This window comes from Chroicocephalus ridibundus, chromosome 1 (assembly GCF_963924245.1).
Source record: "Chroicocephalus ridibundus chromosome 1, bChrRid1.1, whole genome shotgun sequence".
Classification (NCBI taxonomy): Eukaryota; Metazoa; Chordata; class Aves; order Charadriiformes; family Laridae; genus Chroicocephalus; species Chroicocephalus ridibundus.
This window is the reverse complement of record NC_086284.1, coordinates 117732367-117758302: the sequence shown is the minus strand read 5'-3', so window position 1 is coordinate 117758302 and position 25936 is coordinate 117732367. Positions and strand designations below refer to the sequence as shown.

General features: G+C 48.1%; 1 protein-coding gene across 2 annotated transcripts in view; it reads left to right on the top strand.

Annotated features, from left to right (window-relative positions):
- The window catches only part of IGSF3 (immunoglobulin superfamily member 3), a 104444-nt gene that overhangs the window by 14316 nt on the left and 64192 nt on the right, over window positions 1-25936 (top strand). For both annotated transcript variants that reach the window (XM_063348299.1, XM_063348290.1), the window contains exon 2: window positions 15267-15644. In XM_063348299.1, the coding sequence (XP_063204369.1) occupies window positions 15267-15644 (378 nt within the window). The remainder of the gene's footprint in view (window positions 1-15266; window positions 15645-25936) is intronic.

The window sequence follows — 25936 nt, the reverse complement described above, 5'->3', positions numbered from 1 at the left end:
AGCTTGTGCGGGCCATTTAATTATTCCTCTGTGTCTGAAGGTGTTTGTTTGTTTTTTTTCATAGCTGCCACGGGCAGGCACTCACGAAGCTGTGCTAGTGGGTGCTTAAATACAACCAGTGGCAACCCTCACCACTTGCAGCCTGCTGCAGTAAACTGGGGAGGGTGGATGGCACCAGCAGCTCCTTTGGTCTTGCTCTTCTCTGCTTCCTGGCCCTGTCTCCCGCTCCCTCCTGCCCTTTTCCCCGTCTTTGCACTGGTTTCTTTCAGCTCTGTCAGTCCCCGAGAGGTCTGAAGCGTGTGTGGTGTTTTGGTGCGGTTCTGTTCTGTTCAGCTTGTATCAGTTGCTGTTAAGGCTTATAATCAGTGTAAAATCTCTGGGGTGCAGCTATTTACATAAAAAAAAAAAAAACCACCAAAAAAAACCACCCCACCCTTCCAGACTTGCATCAAACAGGAGTTTTATTCTCATTAATTGAATTCCTCTAGAGCCTGATAACTTGGGCATGTTGAAATCAGATAAATAAAAAGCCTCCCTCCCTGGTAGCTATGTAAGCCTTTCCTTAACTCCCCGATCAGAGGGGACTAGGCTCTGCTAAGTAAGTAGCTGAAGATCAAAACTTCTGCGTATGTCTGCTCATCAGGGAGTGTAGGCAGGAGGATGCTCGGTGTGGTGTATCAGCAGAGGAATGGTTTGTCTCTCCCACACCCCCCTCTTCTCAGTTGATGGGGAAAGATTTTTTTGTTTAATGACAAATGCTGTTTAGTCACCCCCAGACATGTATTCTGTGTCTAGAAGCTGGGACTGTGCTTTCTTCCAGACCTTCAGATAAACCTGCAGCCCTACGAAGGGGCAAGTCTGCTCTTGCTGAAGTTGGGGTGTATCGCCTTTGGAGCATCTCTCGGGCTGTGCTGTCCCGTCTCGTCACGTGTGTGCTAAGACGTGTTGCTCTGGGAGGCAGGAGGGTGTTTGGACTGGTGCCAGAGGTGTGGTGTTGCTGAGCTGATGCTGTAATCCTGAAAAAATCCAACTTGCCGCTTTTTCCAGACTCCATACATCAAGTGAGACTTGCGGTCATTAAGGGCACGTCCCTTTCTCCGTCGCATCGCTCATGTGTAGCTCTTGTCGTGCTGCTAGAGGATGAGGCTCCTCTTGTTCAGCAAGTGCTGTTGTTCAGTCCAGGGTCTTTCTTCCCTGTGCCTAGATCACCTATGCTGTAACGAGTTACCTGGCTAGCCAGCCAGGCTTTTGCTTGTCTTGATTGTCAGCCAACACCACTCGACCCTTTTGGGGTCCTTCTGTTTTCCTCTCCCCTGATGCCACCTTTCTACTTGTGCCCTGGACTTGGATTTCCCCCCAGTTCTCTTCTTTTGACAGTGTTTGTGTCCCATAGCTGTTTACACCACCAACGCAGTGGCATCTGCCCCCACCCCCTAGGGCACTTTTTCCACCCTCTCTCCTGGCTCCACCGTCTGCCGTGTCTGCTCCTGCTGTCGTGCAGCGGCATGAAGTCGGCATGAGTCCCCTGACCGCACTGACCTCCCTGTCTCAGCACTCGGCTCCTTCCCTCTGCCTTGTTTCTCACAAATGCTTTAACTTCTCCTGCTTTACTGAATGCTGCTAATGATACTTCCCTCCCGCCCCCCCCCCCCCCCCCCGATAGCCCCCTCTTTGCCTTCAGATTTGCTCCTCAAACCTTAGTGACCTTACAAAGAGGACTGGCATACAAATAAGGGCCTGCCTTTACCTGAGGGTTTGCCCTGCACTCCTTTCCTTCTCCATGCTTTTCACAAAAGCATATTTTTCTAACCCTTTTGCATTCCTTAAGGGTCCCAGCTCATTTTTCCCTTGTCTCTGTGGTTTGTTTTGCTACTCATAGCCTCTCTCCCTCAATGCAAAGCCGCTTTATCCCCTCCTCCTTCAGCAGCTGCTCTGTCCTCTGCAAGCCCCATGGGATGCTCTGTCTGGAGCTCTTGCCTCCCAGCTCTCTGCCAGTTTAGTCTGTCTCTGTGATTTACTTTGCAAGGGTTTTCTTAATAGCCCCCACTGCTCTATATCTCAGTCGTGATCCAGCGTTACCTTCCTTGGCTTCGCAGTTGCCCTTGCGATAACTAGTTTTGGTCTCTTTGTGGAATGGTTTCCTCCAAGTCCTGTTGTCTTTACCTTCTCCTGCCTGTCTGACAGAGCTTTTCTTACGTCCTCATGAGTATACCCTGTCCAGCTTCAGGGTCTGGTTTTTTTGTGGTTATAAGGGGCTTATTCTGTGACACTGTTCAATTCTTCCTGCAGCCCCTGCCTCTTGGTAATTTTATACACTAATAAAAATTGGACTGGCCTCTCTCTGCTGATGTTACAAGTTCATATTTCTGTTCAAATTAAAATCTTGACCTCTGTCTCTGGTACTTACTTATATGCATGGACGTGCACCTGAGTCTTTCTGCTAAAGAACCGTAAGCTGCAACACTTCCTGTCCATCTCTGCCTCCGAAATTTGTTCAGGTTTTTTTCCTGCCTGCTCCTTCCCCTGAACTCTCAAATTAGTTCCTCCTTCTCTGCCCTGCCAAATAGAAGATGCTTGTCTTCCCTTTAAGAGCCCTTTTTAGCCTTGTTCTACCGTGTCTTTTCTGGTGCTTCTGCCCTCTGTGTGGTTTTCGATTCCCAGCCTCTGCCTCTCGTTGGGTTTCCTCAGGCTGGGTTCTCAGAGAAAGATGGCTTATCTGATTGTGCTGCCTCGTCTGCCGCCCCTCCTGGATAACCTGGCAGCCCTTTGGCCAATTTCACACAAATTTGACAGGAGTAGAGAGGTTGGAGATAAACGAGTTCCTGCAAGTCTTGTGAAGAGTAGGTAACTGTGTGGGGGACTGAAGGAGACCTTTTTCTTCAAGGGCTCTAGTAGTCCCTCCAAATGACTGTGCCAGCTGTACGAGAAGCTCCAGCTGAAGCTTGCAGTCGAATCATTAGTCTCGTAGACAGCCTTCTTCCTGAAGGCACAGGAAGCTTGGCTTCATTAAGTCCCCTGCTCTTAGGGTTGTATGCTAAAAATGGTGGCTTGGAGCCCTTTTATTCTGTGTGATTGAGAGTAACCTGCAGCAAGCACCTGCAGCACTGCTTCACCTGGTGCCTTGCCACAAGGCCTGTTAGAGACCCATCATCAGGGTCTTCCAGTGGAGAGAGACCATGGTACTCCCTCACGTGCTGCCTCGCTCCCTCCTGCACTTGACCCATCCGCTGCCTGTCTGAAGGTCCCGTTCCACAGCATGGCTGAGCTGGGGGAATATCCCGGCTACTAATGAAAAGGGTTCTTTGCTCCCGTCCCCAAACACCAAAGAAAAAAATGTTCTTGCTGTCTTAGTGAAAACAAATAACTCTTTTCTTGGATCATTTTTCTTACAGCTCGCTATGGGAGTCAAGCACGGGGAGAGTGTGTATGTTGCTAGGAATAAAGCGAGTGAGAAAGCAAGACTGCCTTTTTTTTTTTTTTTTTTTTTCCCCATGGCAGCTGGTCCCTAGATCAGCTTAAACTACACTGTGAAACCACATTTCTAAACTGAATTTCCTGGGATAAGGGTGTTTTCTGCTGCTGTTTTTTTCTGTAGGGGAGCTGGCACAGTGAGGCTGCTCTGAGTAGGTGCTGAGCTAAGGTATATAAGAGCATACAGCAGCGGCGAGTGCAATCCTGTTGGAGCGTCCTTCACAGAATGGCTGAAGTTAGAAGGGGCCTCTGGAAGTCATCTGGTCCAAGCGCCCTGCTCAAGCAGGGTCACCTGGAGCAGGTTGCTCAGGATCATGTCCAGATGGCTTTTGAATGTCTCCAGGGATAGAGACTCCACAGCCTCTTTGGGCAACCTGTGCCAGTGCTCTGTCATGCTTCAGAGTTTATTTAAAAAAAAAAAAAAAAAAAAAGTGTTTTGCTTCCCGGCTCGTCAGTCCCCCATGGTGCATGGGGTTGTTCCTCCCCAGAGAGGAGAATTGCATCCAGTTGTCCTTTTCACTTGTTGGTAATAGTATTGTGTTATGAATCTGTGTAGGGGGAATGATTGTACCTTTCTCCCTCCCAGACTGAAAGCAATAGTAAATGCTAGTAGTAGTAAATGCTTCTCCATCCTTCTTTCTTTTTTTTTTTATTTTTTTTTCTTTACTCCTTTCCAAATACCAGAAAGCACCTGTCCTCCCATTTGAAATGGGAGCCTTGGTAATTTGGTGACAACTGCTGATAGTCTTTGTAGCATGTCAAACTAATAAATTACAGTGTAAGGAGATGAAGAGTTCTGACATCTTAATTAGCACCGAGGCAGCAGGTATCTGGAGAATCTCCCCGGATCTGTGCCTCTTTTTCAGGGACGGTGTCTAACTGAATCACAGAGGTTTTGAGAGGCAGCGTCTTGCTGGTGCTTAGTAAACAGAGAAGAAACCAGAAGAACTGGGGGAGGGTTGGAAATGGAATCTGTCTGTAGTTGTGCAGCCACGCTTTGTATTCTTGTGATCCTTTATGGTGGGGTGGAAAAATTGTTTTGGAGAAATGCAGGCTTTTAGCCAATACACTTGACTTTGGGGACAACTTAGCTTTCAGGTAAACAGCAAATTTTTTCTGCTGAAGATGATGTACAAGATGTCAGCTTTCTTTGCCTTGCAAATTGGATGTTCTCACGTGCTAACGGCCGTGGCTGAGGGGCATAAATGTTGCTTTAGCATGCTGGAAGGAAGCAGGAGAGATTGCTCGTGGCTGCATTCATTTCCAGATATTACACTTCATAACTTTTTGCAATGGCAATTCTACAGAACTGTGTGCTCAAAAGGAGGTGGGGAGCAGGTGGGGAGCCGGTGCCTAGGGATACAGCTGGTGTGCTGGAGGAGCAGTGTGCTTGGGGAGGGAGGGGTGCGCAGCAGTGCAGTTAGTCATCAGTTCTTCAGACCTGTCCATATCTAAACCTGTCCTCTTAAAAAGCAAACGATTTGGGGTTGAACAATTCATAAATGGCTAATTGAGGGGGCCGATTTGGAGTTTGGAAAGGAGATGCTCTGGCCCTAGCCCAGAAGAACAAGTGTACAAGTAAGGGTCCTAGGGAAAGTCAGGGTGCTGAACTCCTAAACGTCATCCTTACCAAAGTACGGGAGAACCTAGAGTCACTCAGAGCAACGGGAGGGGAAGGAAGCCAAATAAGCAACTTCCAGGAGTATGGAAAGATTGGCCAAAACACTGGAGTTTCTCTTTGGAGGTCAAGGGAGGCACCTGTGTGTGCTCCCTCCCTCCATTTGTTTCAAATGAAAAGAGCAAGTTGTTTTGCTTTTCTTCAGGAAAAACAAGTTTGAGGGAAGATAAGGCACCAGGCTCTCCATGGATCAGAAGTATTTTGAGAGACCTCTTCATGAAAGAGAGGGAATTTCTTTAATGAAAGACCGGGTAGTAAATGCTATTTCCTTTTGGCAAGGGTAATGGCAAGGTGAGATTTGGAACTCCACACTCTTCTTTCCTCGGAGAGTATTTTAAGCATCTGGGATGTTACGAAGTAAATTAAAGCAATAATAGGAGCATTCAGTTGTTCAATATTGGGAGGGATTGCAGACCATGCAGGAAAATGAAAAAAGAAGTGACATTAAAACATTATCGACTGTGAAACAGAATGAAGTTTCTTATTGTCTGAGAGTGAGTGATTGTGCAGAGAATAATGTTTGACAATTCTAAGAGTGACCCTGGCTGTTGAACATGTAGGACCTGAAGACTAAAGAAGGATAATAAAAAGAAATGCAGAGGCTGCAGGGCATAATGAACTATGTCAGAAATTTCCTGCCTAGCTTTGTCGCTCGAACAATTTCATTTCCACCCCCCTCCCTCTTGATAGGTTGGCAACACATACCAGCTAAGAGTTCAGCAACCTGAAATGTGTGTTGACGCTTCATAGCTTTGGTACTAGCACGACAATGCTGAATCTTTTAGAGGTCTGGGAGCAGTACTAGAGACGCCAGGGTAAATGGTGTGTCCTTACATGTATTTTAAGAGCTAAAAGAATAGAAGAAAAAACACACATAGGAACCTTGGGAGACTTCACTTTTTGTGTAGGTCTATACTAAATCTTACAGTGGAGTACCTGTGGTTACAGCTTCAAAGCTCAGGCTGGGAAGGCGGTAATGAAGCCATCGCTGCATTTCATTGGAAAATATAAAAGTAGGCATTGCCTTGGGCATTCCGGCAGGGCACTGTAAATGCTGCTGTGTATTGTGCTTAACCAGACCTGGAACCAGCAGTAGTGATATAAGTCACTGGGACATGTCTTCAGTGGGCTGTAGGAAAGAAGAAACTCCTGCGGATAAGACACACGGAGCAGTGCAAGTCAGAAGTAGTGCGTGGGCAAACCAACACTTCCTGCCTGCATATTCCCAATATAAGTATAATCTGCCAGGGAGCTTCTGCTTGCGTATTTTCCCCATAATGATAAGGGTAATGATGGCATGGTATATGAAGAACATGCTGATCTGAGAGTTGGAATAGGGCTCGGAAGGTTCTGTTCTGACCTTGGAGGAAGAGAAATAAGTTGATTAAACAGATTCACAGAACGAGCTCTACCTTACGTGCAGAAAAGAGCTTATAGTGCTTCAGGAGCTCTCTGCTGTTCTGTGGGGTTAGTCAAAACTGGTATCTCCTTTGGTGAGTACAAGGACTGCAGATTAGAAGGGACTCTTTCTCAGCATTTTTGAAGGAAAATAGTCAAACTATAATAAGCAATAGGTGTCTTGCACAAGGATATTTGAGCCCCTAATGGTTGTTTGCCGTTACGAATCTGAACCAGCAGGACAGTCAGCTCAGTCTTTCCCTTGTACGTCAGCATGTATTGTTGTTCACCTTTTACGTGGGGTATACCTTGGTCCACCAGCTTCTTCAAAGCCCGTGTGAAGTAAGGAGGCTGAGCATCACAAGCTGCTGAGCTCAGGGACATGTGTGTGGAAAGGCTGCCCTGCCGTCCTCCTTCCTTTTGTTAATATGGGGCATCGCACTTTTCTCTGACCACAGGCGTGGCTGCCTGGCTTCTGGACGCTTGGCTCTGTCACTTTTCAAAGCTATACTAGATTAAAGAGTAGTTTCAGACTTTAGTGCAGCCAGGTAACTTTAAATGTACATTTTAATGGGATGGTCAAGAATGATAGGACTGTAAGAACAGGGAGATCTTGTGTTGTGCATCCCCCGGGGCTGGTTCATCTCCACCTGTGGTATTCCTGAAGAAGGTACATGTCTGTCAGACGGACCTGTAGTGTAAAAGACTTCAGTCTCACATAGCAGTCTCTCTGGTACCTCACTTTTCTTGCTGCTGGGAAGTTAAAAATATACGTAGCCCCATGTCCAACCTGAATCTCTACTGTTTGAGTCTATTGTTGCTTGTCTTCTCGGTGTCCAGCATGGATAATGAATTATTCCTTCCTCCTTCCAGCATTTTTTAGAAGTTCAAAGGTTGCAGTAATAGAGATGATCTGTGGCTCAAGAATATGCCATTCTGAGGTGGTGTTAAAACTAGCTTATTTTAACTGGCCTAATTGTAGACACAGAGAAGGAGCAGTTAAAGGAATGTGACATCCATGTAGTATGAGCTTTGCTTAAAAAAAGGAAAAAATCAGAAGGGCAGATCACATTTAACACTGTGCAGCTGTAGAATACCAATGCTGTACTGGGGAAAGTAAGGAAGTCGTCTGTCAATATAAGGACCAGATCTGAGAAGAACCAAAAGATGAAAAATGGCTCTGATCTTGGCGAGGGGGTTGGATGTCTGACTGGATGCATAATTATAGCAGAGGTACAAGACCTCTTTTGCAGTCAAAACTTGGGAAGCTAGTCACAGGCCAGAACAATCTATGGTGATTAAAAGAAATGTCACCTCTTTCATATTTATTGAAAACATTTTTCTTAAAAGACAGTAAACATATGCTGTGGAAGTGAGCGGCTGTGAGACGGAGCAGCTAGCAGGGATGAGTGAAAAGCAGTTGTGTTGGAAGAACAAAGAGCTTCATTGGCGGCTCCTGTCTCGTTTGCCCGTGCTTTGATATTTCCCCACTGATTGTGATATTTCCATACCAATTATTGTATAAATTGTTCCTGGCTGACCTCCCTACTTAGCCATCCTTAGTTGGCTCAGCAGTGGGAGGAATTTGAATGAGGAATGAATAGCTTTTTGAGTCAGTTTGGGAAGGACGGTCCGCGTGCTGGGAGTGGTGGGATGGTGGCAGGAGTGGAGGAGGAGGATAGAGGATCAGGCACCCTTGGTAGCATGATTTAAACATCAAAGCAAAAGGGTGGAGGATAGGGACAGAGTTGTTCTGCAGGTGGCTCCAGCCAGCCTTTCGGTACAGTGAACTCTCTTGGCATGACAAAAAATACATCAAGCAAAATACAGTATTTTCCCAGAATGAGGCTTTACAGTAATAAGGGGGGGGGGAGATACCACATGTTTTCTTCTGATAGCATTGTTTTTTTCCATCTGGCAGCAGGTTGCAGTGTACAGAGATTGCCCCTGCTGTGACTCATTTATGCAAAAATTAAGCTTGAACCTTATTTTTATTTGTGTGCGTTAACAGGAGACTTCACAGAATAGCAGGTGTGTGTTACTAGAAGATTGTCTCTGTTTTCGTGTTGCCTGTTGGGGCAGAGTCTCCCTTAGAGATTACATTAGTCTTCAGCTGACGAAAAATAAGACAGCCGCTTGGGGAAGTGTTCTTGGTGGCTTGACAATGGTGAGTTTGGAAGAGTCTTCTTGAAACATAACACCGTTTTATGGATATCAGTCCCTGCTTTTTCTGTGGACTCCACAGCAGGGCTAAGAGGCTGGTCTTGGCAAGAGCCGTCTGCGTCCTCCCCAGGGGACAGAAGGGAGAGAGAAAGGGCCGTCCCCTGGGAAGCATCGTGCCTAAGGGAGACTGAAAAATTAATCTGAATTAAGATGGAATGTGAGCTTGGAGGTTGTTAACTGTCCCTGAGCAACCCACTGGAAGCAAAGGCCTGTGCACGGTACGACGTTCCTGTTTTGGGGTAGGGGAATGGAAACCCTGGGGATGAGTAAGGTGCAGGGGAGCCCTGCTTGCTGGGCTACAATTAACCGTGTGCGCCCTGTTACTTTGTGAAAGTGGCCAACGCACAAACTGCTGCAGCCTGAAGGCTGTTTCTGCCGGCCCAGCTCTTCCCTGTGGCCTGCTGCCCGTGAGCTGCAGGCTGTGGCATCGCCCCGCAGTGCTGCCATCCTTGTTTGGGGTGGGCTGCCAGCGTATGGGAGGCAGGGGGCAAGCAACAAATTAACAACGCCGGCTAATAAACCAACAGTGCCCTTGGACTGGATGAAGATGCTGTTTCCTTGTTGTGGGCACGGCATCCTTTCCTCGCCCTGGGGTTGGAGTGGGGTGCAGCTATGCCTGCTGCCTCCTGTGGCGTTGGGCCAGGGCTGAAGGCGCTGGAGAAAGAGTCTGCTGGCACTTGCCTGGTCTCAAACCATGCCATGCCCCTTGGAGAGCGAGGGCCAGGCGGGTGGCCAGCCTGGTCTCCTGAGCTGCTCTTGCCTGAGCTAGCCCCAGATCTGTGGGAGGGCAGCAGTTGCCACAGCCTGTGATGCTCTTGGCGCTGGCACCTGCTCTTGGGGTTGTGCGTGCCCAGAGCATCTCTCAAGCTAGGAAGCGGGCGCTTGAGCATAACTGCTCTTTAGCACTTGTGCTTGAATTGTCTTCATTACGGAGGACTTTCTGCCAGGTCCTGTGGTCTGCTGCAGATGCTGATTTGTCATAGCCAAATAGGATTTATGCACGCTCCCCTTCCCTTCCCTGCGCATGGGCACAGGCTCCTGCTTTAATTCTGAGGGTGCTTTGAGGGAACCAGTTCAGTTGGCCATGTTCAGAGCGGAGATAGACATGCTTCTGGAGGAAAAAGCTAAACTGGTCCCTTTTTTAGCTTCTGTTGTAGTATAGCCAAAGTATATTCTGCAGACCAGATGTGACCTGTATGGCTGAAGAGTATAGCCTGCAGTGACACAGGTGGTGAAGGGGCACGAGGACAACAGTACTGGTTCAGACTAAGGGTCCTCCCACCTAGCTCTGTATCACATCTCAAAAAGATGTAGGCAGACAGCTGTGCAGTTGTAGCTTGTTTTGGGAGTCCCCTGAACCTGATATGATCTACCTATTTAGTAGTCCCCTTTCAAGTACTTGTCCCAGCCACATTTCGACCTATGTAAACTTTCCATATCCACAGCTTCCCTCAGCAAGGATGTCCCCAGGTCTGCTATGTGGAGCTGCAAGAACTGCCCCACTTGTTATAAAACTGAATCTGACCAGTTTCGGTTGACAGACCTTGTTTTTTTAAAGTGGAAGAGATGGTAAATGGTGAATTCTAGACTATCCTCTCCGTGGCATGCATATTGGTATAGACCTTTCCTCTTAAAGTCATCTTTTTTTCCAGGCCGGAGTCCTTGCCCGCTCCATTATTTCTTATGTAGAAGCCATTCCCTAGTGTTTATCGTTGTTGTTGCTCTTCTCTTACTTTCTCAGGAGCACCTGTAAATTGAACAAACAATATCAACGACAAAAATCCACAAATGTGCACTGTGTATTTATGCAAGGAACGGGGAGAAGGGATCTCTTTGGAAAAGTTTTCTGCCTAATAACTGTAGTCAAAGGCATAAAGTAATTTTTAAAGGAAATTTAGGATTAGTATTACCAGTTATTGACAAATACTGCTTTAGAGCTTCTAAGTGAAGGAAAACTGCTGTAAAGCTGCAGGGGTAGAAACATCCACTCAAGCTACGTAATCCATTTGGTGTTCAGCACTGTCAGCCCTATGCTTCTGGAAGATATAGAAAAATAGAAAGACTTTTTTTAATTGCTCTCTAATGATTAGAGACCCAGGATAATACTCCTTCTCAGAGCTCAAGTTTCTCTTTTAGATTAAAGGTCTGCTGGCAGTGATTATTGATACTAAGATACCTTGATGCAACTGGCTGCGGTGCCTTTGGGTGTGGTGCAGGCATAACCCATGCTCTCAGAGATGGCGAGAGTGTTTGTGCAAGAGACTTCTCATCGTTCTGTCCCTAATTTTTATTTATTTTGGTGTGTCAATGCTGTGGTAGAGTTTCTGTGTGCACAGCCATCCTTTCATTCATTATACTCGCCTATCCCTTGCGATAAGCCTTGAATCAATGTTCTCAGATGCAATTTTGCACACCTGTTCTTCTGAAAGGGACCTGAAGGTCCACCTCCTTGCCAAAGAGTAAGTGTTTGCCACCTTCTGAAGTGGGGCATCTTCAAAGTTTTTCAAATCAGGCACCTGAAATGACCAGTCGTGTCTGGAAAACCTGAGCTCTGAGTTCTGTATGTCTTCCCGTGAAAAGGTCAGATCTTGCCATTGTCAGCTGACATTGCTGGGAAGGCGCAGATTTTGCAAAGACAAAGTGTACTCGGGAGCTGAGCTGCAGCACTTCTGGGTGAGATGCCTGGCTGGCAGGGATGCTCGATGTTCTTTCTTGCCTGTAGATTGGAGTCGTTGAAGTCCTGGCTGTGCTATGACAAGGGACACGGGAATGGCCAAGTGAATCTGAAGTTACGTTTCTCCTTTACCTTATACCTGTGTTTCAGAGCTCTTTCATGTGACATTGGCCGTGGCCCTGGAGCCTGCTGGGCAGGCTGGCGTAGGGGAGGTGCAGGGACTGGGCACCTGCTGGTGCCGGGGTCCCACACAGTCCCCTTGCTGCATGACCTTGAGTCTGATCAACTGGCTGCACCATCCCCTCTTGCCGCTGCCGCCTCCTCTTTCCCCCACGCACCTCCTGTCTCCCAAACAGGGCTGGGAGATGGGTAAGCCAGCGGAAGCCTCGAGAGCTGCCTGGCTGTTGTTTGCCTTGCTTTTAGCTCAAAACGCTGGTGACAATAGCCCTCATCTGTAGGGGATGAGGATCAGGGAACGCTTCCTCCTTATCGTGGGGGATTTGCTGCCTTTTGGAAAAAAACAGATGCACAAACCTATCATTTCTTATTAATTTTAAAGTAGCTCTTGGCTCCCTACCTCCTCCATATCAGCTCTTGCATTGTCAGTAAATTATATTGGATTTGCAATTAAAAGCCAGCTGTGCCAGTGAAGTACCAGCCAAATGCCACCATAACTGTCTCCTGGGCATCCTAGGGGAGGTGTGGAGCACGCAGCTCCTCCTCCAGTGAGCTCTTCTCTCACTTCGAGAGGGAAAGATAAGAGTTTAAAATGGGATCTCGGGCGCATTATTTTTGTTAATCAGAGCACTTGCTCGCTCAGAAATGCAGTTCTTTTCTTGATACTGCGTGTTCATGGATATAGCAATTCCCAGAGCTTGAAAACTGCCAAACACCCTTAACCATGTGAAAAGTTAACTGTTTTTAGGGGAAAATTTGTAGTGGTGGATGTCTGTCTCAGGCTGGCTGTTTTTCTCCTTCCCTTTCTCAGTTAAAATGATTTATTGGAGAAGTATCTCTGCTTTTGCCGTGTGGGGTTTTTTTCAAGTGTTGAAAAGCATTTGTGCCCATCTGTGTTTGAGCAGGAGTTTGTGGCCAGGCAGGGGGATGAGCACTGTGGATATGCTGCTCCCTGCCCCTCTGGAGATCCACCCTGTTCAACCCTCTGCTGAGCCTTTGTGTCTTGCCTCTCAGAGGCTGAATGGCAGCTTGCTGCAAGTTGTAGCAGAACCCCAACTGTTTTATCGTCCTTCCACGCTGGAGCTGGGCAGGGCTTTTTCTGCACCGGCTTCTTCTGTCCCTCAGCTGCTTGGGCTCCTGGAGCCAGAATGAGAAGCAAGGAGCTCTTCAGCTCTTACCTCCCTCACTTCTGGCTGGATCACAAAGGTGCAGCAAGCCGGTGAAAGAGGGAATAGGAGAGGAGGAATGTAGAAATTGGGTCTCTTCCAGACCTGGAGCAGGACTCCAAGTTGTAGCGTTACAGGCAAGGTCCCAAAAACCCCTGGCAACGGAAGAAGGAAGCCCACATTGGCGCTGGCCATGAGGGCAGTGGGATTTGAGATCTACCAAAAGACTGCGTGCATCAGGGTGCAGAGATCTGCACCGTGGGTCACCGAGGTTGGGATCTTGCCAGCGAGCTTTGGAAGGGCTGATATGTGCATCTGATAAAGTGATGGTTTTCAACTGGATAGTTGGAAAACTCCTCAAATAATTGTTATGTAAAAAAACCAAAACCACAAACCAGCACAGCACTAAAAACCTGCAAAACAAGGTTGTGCGCTAAGCTGAAAGATATCTGCATGAGTGTTCTGTGTGCAATTTTTAATTCCTACAGCTGCATGTTTGCCTTGTGGTACGATTTTAATTCTGTCATTGCATGCAGGGTATCTGTGTGCTGTAGCAAGGCTACGATGTGCATACAAAAAAATGGTATTATGAGCTGTCTTTAGGTGCGCAATAAAGATCCTACCCTTCCTGCTGCTTTAAAAACAGTTCACTTCAAAGGCTGCAGTATTTGCTTTGTCCTTTGGCCTTTACGGGGTGACAGAAGAGGCTGTCTGCACCTTAGATGTGTTAGTTGTCTCTAGCAGTATCTTTCCCCAGGATGAAGAGATTGGTACAGCAAACAGTGGGGGAGTGTTTGCCTCTGTTGTTCCTCTCCCCATTTGTTTTGAAAGTGCCAGCTTTCCCCATCCTCCCCTTAAATCACATTATTTCATAAAGGGAAAAAGAAACATAATTTGGAGCAGCAGCGAGCTGAGCCCAAGTTAATAGTTTGAATTGCACTCCATCTGTTCAGCTGCATGGCCTGGTGGATGTGCTGAACCCATTTTTCACAATTTGTTTTAAGCTGGTAAAAACCATCTCTCCTGGCACTGGTCCAGGCTGACTGTGGCAAAAAACTTCGTCTCTGGACATCCATGTCCAGAGGGTAGGATTGAGTCAGTAATCCCCAGATGCCGGGCTACCTCTTCCACCTGCGCGTTGCTAGTATTTTGAAAGGTTAAATTCCTCTCTGGACTTGAGCATTGCTGTTGAAAATTAGAGAGGGGGTGGGGAAAAAACCACCAATGTGTATGTGCACACAGAGGATGAAATTTGCAAACGTGATTATGCGGGACTCGCTTTAAATCGGCTTATTGCTGTTTTATGATGGCAAGCAAGCAGTCACAGGAGCCAGGGTGATTGGCCTCGCCATGTGCGCATGCTGCTGGTAACTCAATAACCGATGAACACCCACCGTGGTCTCCAGACCTCCAGCCTTTGATGTAGCAACAAACAAGATAGATTGCTGTAATTTATCTGGCCCCTGGAGGGCTGTGCTGGTAATGTGCCATGAGCCCAAGGGCCAGCCATCCATAATCTGTGTAAAAATACAGCAGATCGCAGTCGCCGTGCTGCGGGATTGTCTTTGTTCCGTGCCGCAAGAGTTTGCGTGTGTACAATGCACAGTACTGGGTCTCGATTTCCAGCAGCCAGGGGCGGTAAGTCTTAGTGTAATATGCCCACTCCCTCCATTAACTTTAATTGTTTTTGTTATGTACTAAATATACTCCTTTCAAATAGACTCGGGAAGACAGTGCCGGAAACGTGGTATTTCCCCATATGCTTTTACAAGCGTAACAGAGAGACTGGAGAAAGCGTGCTGGGTTTGGGAAGGAAAAAGAATAGGATTTTGTACCAGCCAAAGGCTCCGGTGGGTTTGCTGATGGAGGTCAAGTGCTTGTGCCGTTGCTGTTGGGTGGCCTGGAGATGAAAGGCGAGGGACCGTAGCCTCCTGGCTTGCACGTGGGCCCCTCTCCTGGTGGAAGACGGTCCAGGTTGGGCTGTGCCAGGAGAAGAGGGAGTTGCTGCCTAACTGGGAAGTCCCACCAGCGGTACCGGGGTGCTGCAGAGCAGCTGCGTGCCACCTCCTAGTGCCCTCTGTTAGCAACCCATGCCTGGGTTTACAGGATACTGGGTTTGGAAAATAAGAGTAGTACTGAAAACAAAGCCCTGTCACCTTGAGTTTCTGGTTTGTTGCCATGCGGTGCAGTACCTTTTAGTGCCCGGATTCTTATCACTACCAAAGAAAGCTTTTATGTTATCTCAACACCACTTTTTTTTTTCATGGGGCGTTCTAAAAAACACTTCACTTGGGTCAGCAAGAAAGCTTCAGCGTGGCTGGGGGGGTGCTGTGCCAGAGCCCAGCGTGCCTGTTGTACAATGGGGTGCAAGGGCTTGCCTTGCCGAGCCTGGCCATGGAAGGGTTAGGACTGGTACATCTCGGGGGACACACGGCGGCTGCCTGCCAAGAAGTAACGTTGGGCTCCTCTCTTCCCACAGGCATGGCCTTGGCCCAGCGGCAAGTGGCGGTGCAGGAAGGGCCCCTCTACCGCACGGAGGGCTCCCATGTCACGCTGTGGTGCAAGGTGAGCGGCTACCAGGACCCAGTGGAGCAGAACTTCCAGTGGTCCATCTACCTGCCCTCGGCCCCCGAGCGGGAGGTGCAGATCGTCAGCACCGTCGACCCCTCCTTCCCCTACGCCATCTACACCCAGCGTGTGCGCAGCCGGGGGATCTACGTGGAGCGGGTGCAGGGGGACGCCGTCCTGCTGCACATCACCGAGCTGCAGGACCGGGATGCTGGGGAGTACGAGTGCCACACACCCAACACCGACAAGACGTACTTTGGAAGTTACAGCGCCAAGATGAACCTCGTGGGTAAGCTGTCCTGCTAACGGCATAGCTGGGGGCAATGGGGCATCTCCCAGCCAGCGTGTGGCAGAAACCCATGAACCCCACCATGTGCAATGTAGTCCACATAAGGCATGACAAAAAACACCAGTGAGGAAAACAGGAGCAGAAAGCAAGCAGCATGGTGGTGTGAATTGCAGGAAATCACGGTATAGAGACGAAGGAGAAATCGAGCTTTCTCTAGTAATAAGACCCTTATAAAGAAGAGAAACCAGGCAGTGTAGCCGGAGAGAGGAACGTGTGAAGCTGTGGCTGAAAGCAAGAGGGATGTAGAACTGATTTACGTAGGGAGAGAGGGATAGGGGAGGCTGCTCCAGATGGCACAAGCTGCAGAGGAGAGAGCTGTGTGCCAAAGGTGGTGAAATAGCGGAACGGGGAAGAGAGGAGTGATAATGAACAGCACATAAAGGGAACGGGAGAGACGGTTGTCTTCAGGCTCTGTACAGAGGGCAGTGCTGAATGCGTCCTGAAACCAGCACACCAGTCAAATTGAGCTGTCCGTAGATGAATGTGGGGAAGTTGGTTTGGGTTGTGTATTTTTTTGTCTGTGTTAGAAAAATCAAAAACATGTTCTTTAAAATCTGGAGTATTTCCACAGCACCTCTCTGACTAGCTGATTTGACCTTTTCAAGCTTCAGCTTGCGTTCTGTATCTCAAAATGCGGTTGGGTTTGAAGTCTGTAACTCTGCTAATAGTGGTCAAATAGCTTCCATCAAACTCTTTGGCTGAAAGGACTCCTAAAAGAGCTCCTCTGCAGCAGAGACAGCCCTTTAGCAAATTGAAGCCCACAGACAGCAGGCTTGCTTTCCTTATTCCCTTCGGAGATGCCTGTGAGCCTGCAGGTCTCCGGTTTGGAAACCACTTTGGCATTATCCAGAAGTGCTAGCCCGTCAGGGTGTTGGCAGCTCAGGCAGTGTTGACACAGGAAACCCATTGTGAAAGGAGTGGAGGTGTGAGTTTAAATCACAATAGCCCTCCTTCGGGCTGTGCTCCTTGTCTCCCGCTTGTGTGCATGGTGGCTCCTTTCCTTCCAGGGTGCCTGCCCAGCTGCTCTCCCACGCAAAGCCCCATGGCCTGGGTACAGATGTTTACTTAGATGCGAGCTTTCCTATCTGATGTCCACAAGAATTTGGGAAGTAGACGTCTGAATACTCTTTTCTAAATTTTTTTGGTTTTGTAGTTCTGTGATTTGCTTTAGGTGTCCAGGTTTGCAGTTCCCCCTTTAGTTTAAATAAGTCTGAGTCAGCGCTGCCACTGTAAAGTCACTTCAGGGAGTGAAACCCGTTGAAAACCAACGGTGAAAAAAAAGTGCCTGGGGGCAGGGTGGGGTTGCAGCAGTCTGGGTTTGCAACTGGGTTCCTCTGCCAAGGAGCTGCACCCAGTGGAAACCAGCACAAAGTGGAAACCTTGGGTCCTTACAGGAGAGCTGTTAGAGCAAGTGGGGAGTACCTGCCTTAGCCACTGGCGTAGGGCACAGTGTGGGATGGGGATGTGGGTGATGGCTGGGCAGTGGGGAGCTCCTCTGCTGCTCTCCCTGGGGGCTGGGGAGCCATTGCCCTCCAGGTTTTAACTAGCTCAGCAGCTTCTTCAGTGGGCTTGCTAGGTGAGATGCTTTTTCTCTGTCCCACCCCTTGCCACTGGTACAAGGCACGTAAGATTTGAAACTCCATAGACACCCGTGAATAGTGCTTTGAGGACATTGTCTTTGGGGCTTACCTGTGTCCGGGATGCTCAAGAAAATTGATCTAAGGTAACTTTTAGTGGATTAGTTAAATCGCTTTATTCTGCTTCATGGATGCTTGTGCTCAGAATTTGGGGCCCTAATTTGGTTTAGCTTAATTCATTTCTGAAAATACACTTCAGAAGTGACTTAGGGTCACTTGCATTTTGAATGTGTATATCTGCATAGGTGTTTTCTGTGGTTTAACCGAACTCTGACAGAAATTGTATTTTCCAGAGTGCCCCCTGAGATGACCTATAGACAGCTGGCCCTTATGGAGGGCCTCCCCTCTGGGTCCCGTTCACATGAACCAGGGCTGACTTCAGCCCCGTTGGACCCTGAAGGAAACGGGCTCCTCTCTGCAGAGCTGGGCAGAGCATGCAGCCTTTTCTTTTTTTCTGTCATTTTAGCTCTCAGCTACAGGTCATGGGTTTTCAGGCTGGCATTGTTTCTGCAGACAGTACACAAGAAGGGGTACACGAGAGCTAAATGAGAGTTATTGTTCTCATTTTCTCAGAAACAGAACAAAACTTTTTTTTTTCTTTCATCTAGTTATGAATTTTTAATTGACTCATTAGATTGAATGGCTCTTTTTTGGCAGCAGCAAAGCCGGGAGGGAGACAGGTTTGTTAGCATCTCTATTCTCTCTGTTTATGTGTGAAATGGATGGCTTTGAAGCAGTGTTGATTTGAGACTTGCTGCTCTGGGACCTTTGAGGAGTTGTGTCCCATGGTTTGAGGGAAGAGCTGAAGTAAAAGTTTCTCCCTTTTTCACCTGGGCAGTACAGCCCTGTGATGGGCGAGCTGGATGGGACGCTGGTGCAGCAGCACATGGGGCTGCTGGTTGCACCAGGACATCTCAGCTTGCAGAAGAGCAGCTAGGATGTGTCTTTGCTCCTGCCATCTGAGCAGCGTTGAGGGCTATGTATCTAGAGCTCTGCAGCTGCTAAAAAATAGTCTTGTCAACTTCAGAGATGTGCCAGTGAGACTTGAAAGTGCACTTCTGTCCACCTCACGAAGAGCAAGCATTGTTGGTTGTCCCTCTGCCATTTTTGGTACCTCCACTTGAGGTTCTTTTTCGTTCATTGAGATCTTGGCCAGGATCTAGTACCACTCTGAGGACTTAAAATCTTTGATGGCCTGAAGTAAAAAGTGCTCCCCAGGTACTTTGTGGGACTCTTATCTGAATTTAGGCATGCAATGCAAGTGCTAATCTCCCTGAAGCTAGGAATGAAGCCAGTAATGTGGTTCAGGGGCCTTCTGCTCTGGAGAAATGTGTATGAAGGCTTAACCCTTTTCACCAGTCTTCAGTTTACATTAGTTGCTTCAAAAATAAGTCTTTCGTGTCTTGCTACCTCTCTTCTCATGCCCTTCTGAGCTATATCATTGGAAAGAAGAAATTATACCTGGGCTGTGAGATGTGTTAGGAGGAAGAATTTAGGACATCTCAGACTGAGCTGCAGGGGCTGAGGGAGGTGGCAAAAAAAATATATGGGTGCAGCTCTTCAGGATGTTGTGGAACCGTAGCCTTGTGATTGATTTATGAGAAAGGACTATCCCACGTACAAAGTCTGCAACTCCGTTGTTTGCCTTCAGAGTTCAGTTCCCTGAGGCTGACATGAAATTGCTGAGGCTAGTTCACGCTCTCTTACTCAGGGGCTGGGGGGGAAGAATTTTTAGAAGATCGCATGAGTGGCCTCCCACTCATCTAACACCAGGCACGTTGCCTAAGATAGATGTTGAGGCAATATCTGCTATCAGAGGACAGAGAAGGACAAATCTGGAGAGCAACCCATCTTTGCTTAAATTAAATGCATCTTTCTCTAAGTTTACTAAAGAGAGAGCCCAAATGCTAGACTTGAAGGGAATTCTTCCAGTAGTGGCTGAAGACTTGGCTGCTTTTGGAAACTCACCCCACAGGGTTCCTAAGGAACTGATGGAAATTTTGGCTTTGTGGTTGAATTGGGAAGACACTTGGGCATACCGAAGAGGGGAGCTACAAAACTAGATTGATTAAATGGGGGACCTGGGGACCACGCACACCTGACCGGCAATTGTATCAGGGTCCTGGCCTGCTTGTTGCTGGCTGTGGGAAGTACGTGGGCTGCTCCTTCACTTTTTGGAGAAGTTAAGGACAGCAAAGAATTTTCAGGTGAAGAAAAGCAGTGTCCCACAGCCACCACTGGCAGGACAGCAGTGTTTTCCAGATTGTCATTGGAATTATGCCTTGTCTTAATAACTCTGGAAGTGTGGGCAGAAGAGGTTTCTGTCCAGTAATTCAGGTGGTAAAGCTCCAGGGGTGCTGTGCAATCTGAGATGCTGATTTGTGCTCTCAGCTCGTGCTGATGGGTAAATAAACTTGTGTTTTGCTGTGGGGTGGAAGTGAGCACATGGCAGTTACTTCAGAGTGCGTGAGTCACTGCAAATTTGTACTCCACTATATCTCTGCAACGAGTTGTTTGTGTGCCTGTACCCTTACTTAGATAACAGTGAACAGGCCCAGGTCTAACCTCTTCAGAAGCTTCAGACTTTTATCTCAGTGCTTTTTTTAATCTTTGCTCCCAAAAACGTTGAGCTCTTTTTCGGAGTTAGTGATTTGAGGGAAGAAATCAAGCTTTGAGGTTTTTCTTAAACAGGTGGTGACAGAGCAGGAGAAAGGATTTCAAAGCACTTGAGGAGGTTGCAGCTCTTGTACTTTATATTTTGTGGGAAGCAGCTGTACAGCATCAATCCTAAATGAGTTAAAGCAAAAAAATGAAAGGGGTTTGGACGGGAGGAGAGACCACAACCTCCACGGTACCGCAGAGCGGGAAGGAGCAATTCTGGCTCAGACTTGAGAAACAAGCAGTACTCAGACACAGCTGTCTTGGCAGTGGGCATGAGCTGTTGTGGAGCTGGCGGTGCCTGTGGGGATAGTCACCGGTGTCTCCTTCCTGCCAGGTGTAGGTGGAAAGGGGGACAGAGAGGATTCATGCAACCTAGGTGCTATTCAGTGGCTCCCCTGTCCACCCTCTCAGCCCAGCCACGCTTCTGCTCTCTGCTGTTTCTCTCTAGTCTCACCCTGCCGGGTAGGCTCATGCCTTGATATCTGACCCATTCCCCTGGGTCCTGCCTGGCTGTGGTGGCTCCCAGGGGCTGTGTATGGTTTGGTTTGGGGGTTTTTTTTTTGGCTGGCGACTCCATTGTGGTGAAGTTTCAGCATCGTGCCAGGCTTGGCAGTGGTGGTGGACAAGGGCACTGGTGGGATGAAGTGCCAGCTATCGCTCTGCCTGAGGTCAGTGCTGGCTGCGGCTGTGCTTGGTGGGGTCTCATCTCCAAATGCTGAGCTTCCCGAGTCGCCTGCAGCTCTCTGCAGACCAGAACTCAATCCACGGCTACTTTGACCATGCCTTTGGTAGTGTGCCTTGTAGGGATCCTCTGTACCCTTGAACTGTGGCATGTGACTGTGTGGCCAGCTGCAAGCCCATGGCTGGGATGGGAAGGATAGGTGTAGGGTGTATCTGAGAGGCTTTGGTGGCCTGGGAGGCAGAAGAAAGATTTATGCGGGCTGGACACTTGGCACTGGACAGGAAGGAGCTGCATGTGTCTCAGACAAGTGTTCAAGAGAAGAAAGCAAGTCTCTTCTGCTGAACTTGAAATCAAAAAACTCCAGAATTTCTCTGTGGAGAGCTAATGGGCATATAGCAGGCAAAAACGAAAAAAATGAACTTTTATTAGTATGTACCAGCTGCTGCTGCTTGTTGCCAGCAGCTTCCCCTCTTCTTCATCAAACGCTGCCATACGTGATCTGTCTGCGTGCAGAGCAGAGGGAGAAAGTCATGTTGCAGGTTTGCTGTGTTTGGGGGAGCACCATCTGCTCCCGGGAACCTGGGGGGGACTTAGTGTGAGAGCAGTTGCTTCTGCTCACGTGGGGTGCGTGGACCTTGGTGGCTGCTAGTTTATTCCAGCCATGAACTGGGCTGAAGGTGACTTAGCTTGAAGGAGGTGTCGAAGAAAGAGATGACAGTCTTGTAGACAAGGACCTACTGGTTTTGATAGAAGTCTTTGGGGCTCTTCTTTCTATGCTGCCTTTTTCTTCTGCTGAGAGACAGGGGAAAGTGTTTGTCACTGTACACGTCCTGGGGACTCCAGGCTTTTTGCAGATGAGCAACAACAGGCGAAAATCGAAACAAGAGCAGCTCAGACTGCCACGAGAGGTTGCACAGGCTCCGTCTCCGGAGGGTTTCAAGACCTGACAGGATCAAGCCCTGAGCAGCCTGGTCTGACCTCAGAGCTGACCCTGCTTGACCCTGTAGTCACGCTACAGACCCCCTGAGGTCCCTTCCACCCTGAATTGTCCTGTGATCCTGTGATGAACGGCTTGTCTGCTGTGCAGTAGAAACCACTGTTAGGCAGCAGTTTGAAGGGAGGGTGTTTAAGGAGACGTGTGAAATGATATATAGTGGTGATGTCAGTGCTAAATAAGGGCATAACATTGGTGATCTCAACCAGGTGAGAACAGCAAGGACCTATTGTACATCCCCAAATTCTTTTTTCTGGCATATTTTTTGTGTTTCATATGTTTCTTATTACTTTAGAGAGGTTGCAGGAGTTTGTCTCTATTGCTGTGCTGTGGCGTATGAAGGTAGAATTTGGAGACTCTAAGCTGAGATGTCCTAATCTCTCTGAGGCCATCTCGACGGCTTTGCTACCTCTGTGAAGCACGTGTATGTTTTATTTGGCCAAGCTGTCAGTTAACTGAAGTGAGTTCTAGGATTGGTGGTGTTGAAATTCCTCCTTTGTGAGTTACATTCATCTTTGCCTGTTTGGGCTGTGCTTTGCAGTAATTAGCTCCCCAGAGGAGTAAAATGTCCTTCACTTTCAAATTCCCCTTTAGCTGACATTAAAAAAAAAAAAAAAATCAAATACCTTCTCCTAGGTGGTCCTCTGCAGCTAGACACAGGGTATTTTGTTCTTACTGTCCTCCTTTACATGCCTAAATCTCTCTGTAGAAGCCTTGAAAGAAATTTGACCTATGCTGCTCTGCTTCTTCTTTCTGTACCTGCAATGATGGAAAGGGAGCGTTTGCCTGTTAACAAGGGAGGGATGTGGAAGGATAAATATATTTACCTCTGGCAGTTCCTATGGGCACAGCCTGGGGACTTGCACCGACAAACCAGACTGCCCAGTTTCTGATGATGCGGAGCAGTGGGGGGCTGGAGGCATCAGGTCCTATCCTGCATCATGCTGCCAGCACCCTGCGTGTCCCTGGGTACGGCACTGTCTGTCTCCCTCACCATTTTCCAGCTGGTAAAATTAGGGATAATAGCATACAAGCCTTTCACAAAGTCTAAGTTAAATAACTGTGAAGTGCTTTGAGCTCCTCGGATAGCAGGAGTTAGAAACAAAGGCTTGTATTTCAGCTCTGCCTGGTAATGGTGCTGAATAGGATTCAGCTCCAGTCCTGCTTAGTCATTTCTGATGTCTTGAAAGTATAGCTGGTTAAGCTCACCCAATTTTGCCCTTGCAGAAGCTGTGAGGCTAATAGGCGTTGCCAGACTGAGGGGGCCGGTGGTCTGTGGTGCCAGGGAGCCCGGAGCGGGCAACACCACAGCCGGCGGCTCTGGACCTGGCAGGAGGGGCTGCTTCTGTACAGCCCCCTGCAGCGCGGGTGTGCGTGAAGCCAGTCCAGAGGCCTCTGGACTGCCCCTTCCAGATTTAAAACTCCTGCTGGCAGGAGGAAGGTACTAAGACCCGTTTAAATTTCTAGTCTTTTTTTTTTTTTTAATCTTGTCTTTAGTCATATACATTCTGGCAATGAATTGCATGGGCTAGTTCTTCCTTGTGCTTTTTAAAACACGTTTTTGTAGGTACCGTTCAGGTTATAACTGAAAGCTTATAATAGAAATCTCTGTACGTGTCTGTACACTGCTAGATATGGTTCACTCATTATTTTGTGTATCTTTATCTCATCCCCTGTTGTTATAGTTTCCTGCTAAACACTTCCAATTACTCCTGTTTTGTTGCAGTACACCATCTCCTATTCTTTCCCATTGGAATTGCTTGCCTGATTTTTACTTTTTTATTGTTGTATTGTGTGACATCGCTTCTCCACCTCTATCTGCTCAGGAGAAATGGAACTACTTTTAGGCAGAGCATACCTGAAAAAAATGGATAATCCATTGTATCCACTCTCCCTTATTAACTGTTGGTGGGTTTCCTCCATCGCCTTCCTGCCCTGTCCCTCAAAACTGCAGGCACCTTGGTGGTGTGACATGCTTTGCAGAGGGGGCTCTCAGTTGTGGAACTAATTCTTTTTTTCCCTGTCCACCTACCTGTTTCTCAAAAAAACTAGCATTAGACACATTTGGGGCACATCACTATATTCCATATGTTTTTCCTACATTGTCCCTTTTGAGGTAGAGGTACTTCTTTAAATTTAGCTAGCATGTGGAGAAGGTTTACAATAAGAACGTGTGTCCTTTTTTATGCGTATCTGTACACTTGTACCTATGCATTGTATGAAAAAAACGCATTCTAAAATGCATTTCTAAAAATGTAAATGAATACAGCCTCAGGCAATTGCGCAGCCCTCTGCTCCCAAATCTAGGCTGGTCTTTAAAATGAGCCCTCTTGCTTCCAGACTGTCTCTTACTTGTCAGGAAGGGAGGCGCAGAAGCCCAAATGCCGACTTGCCTTCAGACTGTAAAGAGCTCTAGTGTTTTGCTTGGGTAGGTTTCTGTGCAGCATTGTGAATGGTAAAATCAGACCAGTCAGTTAAAATGATCTTTGAAAGCTGAAGCAGTTTTTCCTGCAAAAGCCTCCTTTCTGAAGGCTCAGAGTCTTGCCGTCTAGTCTGCTCTCTCACTGGCTCCAGCCGTGCTTGGCTCCACTCAGGCGTCTCTCGGGTTGATGGGACCATGGCACTCGCTCAACTCGGGTGTCTCTGAGGTTGATGGGACCATGGTGCTCGCTCTTCCCCTGAGCCCTGTGCCTCTTCAGTGTCAGTGAGGCCACAAGGCGCGGGGTCCTCTGCTGCCCTGAAAGGAATTGCTGCAAAAGCAACACTGCTCAGCCCACGTGCCCCTTCTGCTTGTCCTGACGACTCTTCCCATATGCTTTGCCAGTTCCTGGTAAAATGAGGTATTTTTTAATCCTAAATGTCTTACTGATTTATAGAATGCCTCTCAGTCTGTCCCTCTGAGAAGAGCGATTGGTGGTATAGGGTGTTTGTGTAGATTGCCGTAATGGCGGGTTGTTAAGTACCAATAGGAGGTAAAGGATGCAAAGGTTTTTTAACTAGGATAGAAGAATCTTTAGCCAGAGATCCTGGTGCATTTTCAGGCCAGCTCTACCACAGGTGGATTACTCAGGACCCTGGGTTCAAAGCTTGGGCTCTCCATCCTTTCCAAGAAAGTGAACTTGGCACGCGAGGTAGCTCTTTCAGGTCAGGCTCTTCTTGCTAATTGTGGGAAGCAAAAGGTCATCTGGTGTTAGAAATAGTCTGGTACCACCTTCCATCCTGAATTTAACCTTTCTTCCCAACGTGCTCTGGGCAGCCCCCAACCCCACCGCCCCCTGCAAATAATTACTTTTTTACTATATGCACAACTGAGGGAAGCTCTGAAGGATGAAAAAAAAAATTAAGAGGAGAGCCAGAATGAGCTGGGCTGGGTCAGGCGAGCAGGTGGTGGAGTCAGCGGGCTGTAATGTGGGATGGGCAGAGCCTGGTACCTGCCTTCTACCCCCTGTGCACTCGACCACTTTCCAGGTACTGCCTCCGGCTGTATCGACCACCTCGCTGGAGGGTGGCTGAGGGACACCCATCTCTGTGCCTCCCCGCTTGTGATGGGTACTGGTGGGGCTGAGCAGCCATCACAGCCTGGTGACTCCCTGGCATGGGGACCTGCTCCCGGACTCGCTGGCAGAGCCTGTTGGCATTTCTGGCAGCTTTGCCAGAATACCGGGTGGCGGGGGAGAGGCACGAAGTGGGCAGGTTTCTCTGCTTCTGTGCGTCCAAACAGTCTCTCAGCGTTAAATGGGGAAAGCGATAACTGTGAGCGCAGCTGGTAACATATGGCACCCATCCCCTGCCTTAGCAATTGCTCAGTGAACTCTGAAAGTGGAATACAGTCCCCGTGGCTCCAGCCAGCTGCAACGCTGAGAAATCCTGCAATGGAGCAGCCCGTTATTCGATTACCAGTGAAAATTTCATGTTCCATGTTGCCTATTTTTCATGCTGCCTCCCTGGGGAGGTTTTTGCTATGCTTACTCCTTCCTCCCACTCCTTTTTTTTGTAGCTTTTCTGGGGTTTTTTTGTGTTTTAATTTGTTTCCCCTGGAGGACTGCTTTATTTGTTCTCTAGTTCCAGCCCCTTAGACTTTGTTGCTCTACGTTTCTGTGGGTATGCTGCCATGAGAGGCAGGGGCAGCTGTTTCTAGTGTTGACACCAATGCCTTTCTCAGGTCGTCTTGGAGAACAAGTAGGTCTGGTGGTGAATGATCGTGTCCCCATGTAGCAGAAGGGAAGTGCAGTGCCCGTTGCTGAGCCAGTCTGCTTCT